Here is a 2,459-nt window from a genome sequence, read left to right on the forward strand (position 1 = left end):
TCGTGGTGAGAAGCCCTACCTAAGGAGAGTTACAGACAGCTCCACACGACCCACCGGCAGAGCTCTCGCACGCCTCTCCAAAATTCACTACTTTAGATCAAGTCGGGACGACCATCTACCAGGCTCATGAGCCGCTCACCGACTTCGCAACGTCGAGCACCAGGCAGGCCACCCAGATCGATGGCCACCCGAAACACTCCGGTCTCTGAGTCTCAGCCACAAGACTCAATGGTACTCAACAACGCAGAAAACGAACCAGGGTCTCAGGAGAGACCACCTTCACCACCATCAGCATACACCGAGGCAGCTAGCAGCCTCTTCTGCCATGAGGGGTACGAGCAGATCGTTGCCAAGGACCACGAGAAATTCGTCGAGGGTCCTCTTTCAAGAACCAGCCGAGGAGATGGAGCCAGTAGCGGGCCCCAGCAGCAGCCCTGACTCAGCCTACATTCTGAGGGTCCCGACACCACCGATGGCCAGGAGGGTCATCGAACAGCCGCTAACACCAGAAAACGTGGCCTTGCCAGCACCACCACCTGCCGCCGCCAAATGGCGCGCCATTATCCGGGCCTTCAGAAAGCCAGACGTTTCAGTGCCAACATTCGCCGGGTCGGACCATGAAGACCCCGACACTTTCATCAGCCAATGTGAGATGTATTTTACGGAAGCTGCCATCGATTCATCTCTCTGGTCAAGAATGGTCAACAAATGCCTTACGGATAAGGCATCAAAGTGGTACGAGGTGTACCGAGGACTTATCCTTCCCTGGGCCAAGTACAAGTCACTGCTCCGGCAACACTTCGCCGGAGTGACAGCGCTCAACAAACTACAGATCAAGCTGTACGCCGGAAAGCAGGAGGAGAAGAAAGCTGTGGGAGTCTTCCCACAGAAAAAGTATCTGTTGGCTCACCGGATGCTTCCAACAGCAACAGAAGAACAGATCACCGGCCTACTACTCGAGTCCCTCATACCGAGCATCAGAAAGGTTTTGAGGGCAGCCGTGATCACATCGTTTGATGACCTGGTAGAGAAGGCTCTACAGGCTGAGCCTGACGAAGCCGATTAAGCAGCAAAGAAGCCTGCCACCACGAAAGCTGCCACTGCAACCACGCAGCCAGCCGCCCCTGTCAGCTCCATGTCCACCGCCGCAGTGCCACTACTGCCCGGGAAGCCATTCTAATCAGGATTGTCCGATCCTCAAGACCCGACAATCTGACACCACACCAGAAAATTGGAGGGCGCGTGCCGCCGAAGCCAGGGCTCAGGAGGCCCAGACAGCACCCGAGGCACCAGCAACAGCGTAGGAGGGCTGCCTGCGCAAGCAGCAGCCGAGGAGGCGGTCGATCAATCAGCAGTCGACCACTTGCTCGGCCAGGAGGCCGGGCCACACACAGCCGAAAGCGTCGGCGGAGGAATTGCCGAAAGCGTCGCCGGAGGGATTGCCGAAAGCGTCGGCGGAGATGTCACCATAGCCGTTGGTGATAACAACGAGAATGGCGCTGGTGGAGAACCACGCCAACAACAGGGAGTTCCCGTTCGCAACCTAGTCGCGGGGAGCGGAGACGCGGTACCCAAGACGAGCAGAGATTCGCGAGCAGCAGCAGGAATGCATAGGCAGGCATTCAACCGTGCAGAGGCCGAGGACGGAGAGTCGGACGAGCTCTCCGACTACTTCGACGACGAGGGAGAGGCTCCAGGCCAGCGCCAGGATAACGCAAGGAGGCGTTATGACTACGCTTAACGGAATCACCGGCAGTAAGGTGAATTGTAAATATTTAACGGGACTGCAGCGGTGCATCCCATAATGTATATATTTCTCGTAGCGTACCACGTGGTTTTTCTTTTTTATAGTATTTTTGATTTGGCTGCCAAAACGCACCGAAAATTTTTATTGTGTGCTGAGCCCACCGAAACACGACTCATTCCTGTGTTTTCTCTCCCCCCCCCCTCCCCACCGAAATTTTTTTTTTGGAGAATAAGCAAGGTCTATCCCGGAAGGGGTGGAATTATTATGGCCCTATAGTTGAGAACCACTCAAAGGCAATTTGCCTAGAATAATTCCCCGTCTGTGTTTACAAAACATAAACCCAGACTGGGAAAATCTTCCGGGATAAATTGCTTTAGAGTGGCAATAAGACGACCTTGCTTGCTCTCCATGAGTCAATGGAAGGAAGAGAGTCATAAAGACACACCTGGCGCATCTGCGACGGAAGGTTTCCCCGTCACGCGCCAGGCCTGTGAGCTTGACTCTCGCCGCGTCATCTCTTTCTCCTTTTCTCTCTCTCTCTCTCTCTTCCGTCTCGTTAAAAAAAGCGACCAGCGGTCGCCAACCCAACGTGATCAATACGTATAGCAAAAATTCCCCGTTAAATTGAAGTAATAAATTTCAAATTTTGTATATTTTTTTAATTTCTTTTTATTTTATTACCGGGGTTAGAAAACACAGATTCTATTTCGTT

The 2,459-nt window shown here is 53.4% G+C and overlaps 1 protein-coding gene across 1 annotated transcript; it reads left to right on the top strand.

Moving 5' to 3' along the window:
* The first annotated feature begins 472 nt into the window (after positions 1–472).
* LOC117175368 (activity-regulated cytoskeleton-associated protein-like) lies at positions 473–1,066 on the top strand. Its single transcript, XM_033365076.1, has one exon. The coding sequence runs from the start codon at positions 473–475 to the stop codon at positions 1,064–1,066; it is 594 nt and encodes a 197-aa protein (XP_033220967.1).
* Positions 1,067–2,459: the final 1,393 nt, after the last annotated feature.

The sequence above is a fragment of the Belonocnema kinseyi genome, chromosome 6 (genome assembly GCF_010883055.1).
Source record: "Belonocnema kinseyi isolate 2016_QV_RU_SX_M_011 chromosome 6, B_treatae_v1, whole genome shotgun sequence".
Lineage (NCBI taxonomy): Eukaryota > Metazoa > Arthropoda > Insecta > Hymenoptera > Cynipidae > Belonocnema > Belonocnema kinseyi.

Coding starts and splice junctions, on each gene's coding strand:
- LOC117175368 (XM_033365076.1), top strand. CDS start 473: ATGGCCAGGAGGGTCATCGAACAGCCGCTAACACCAGAAAACGTGGCC.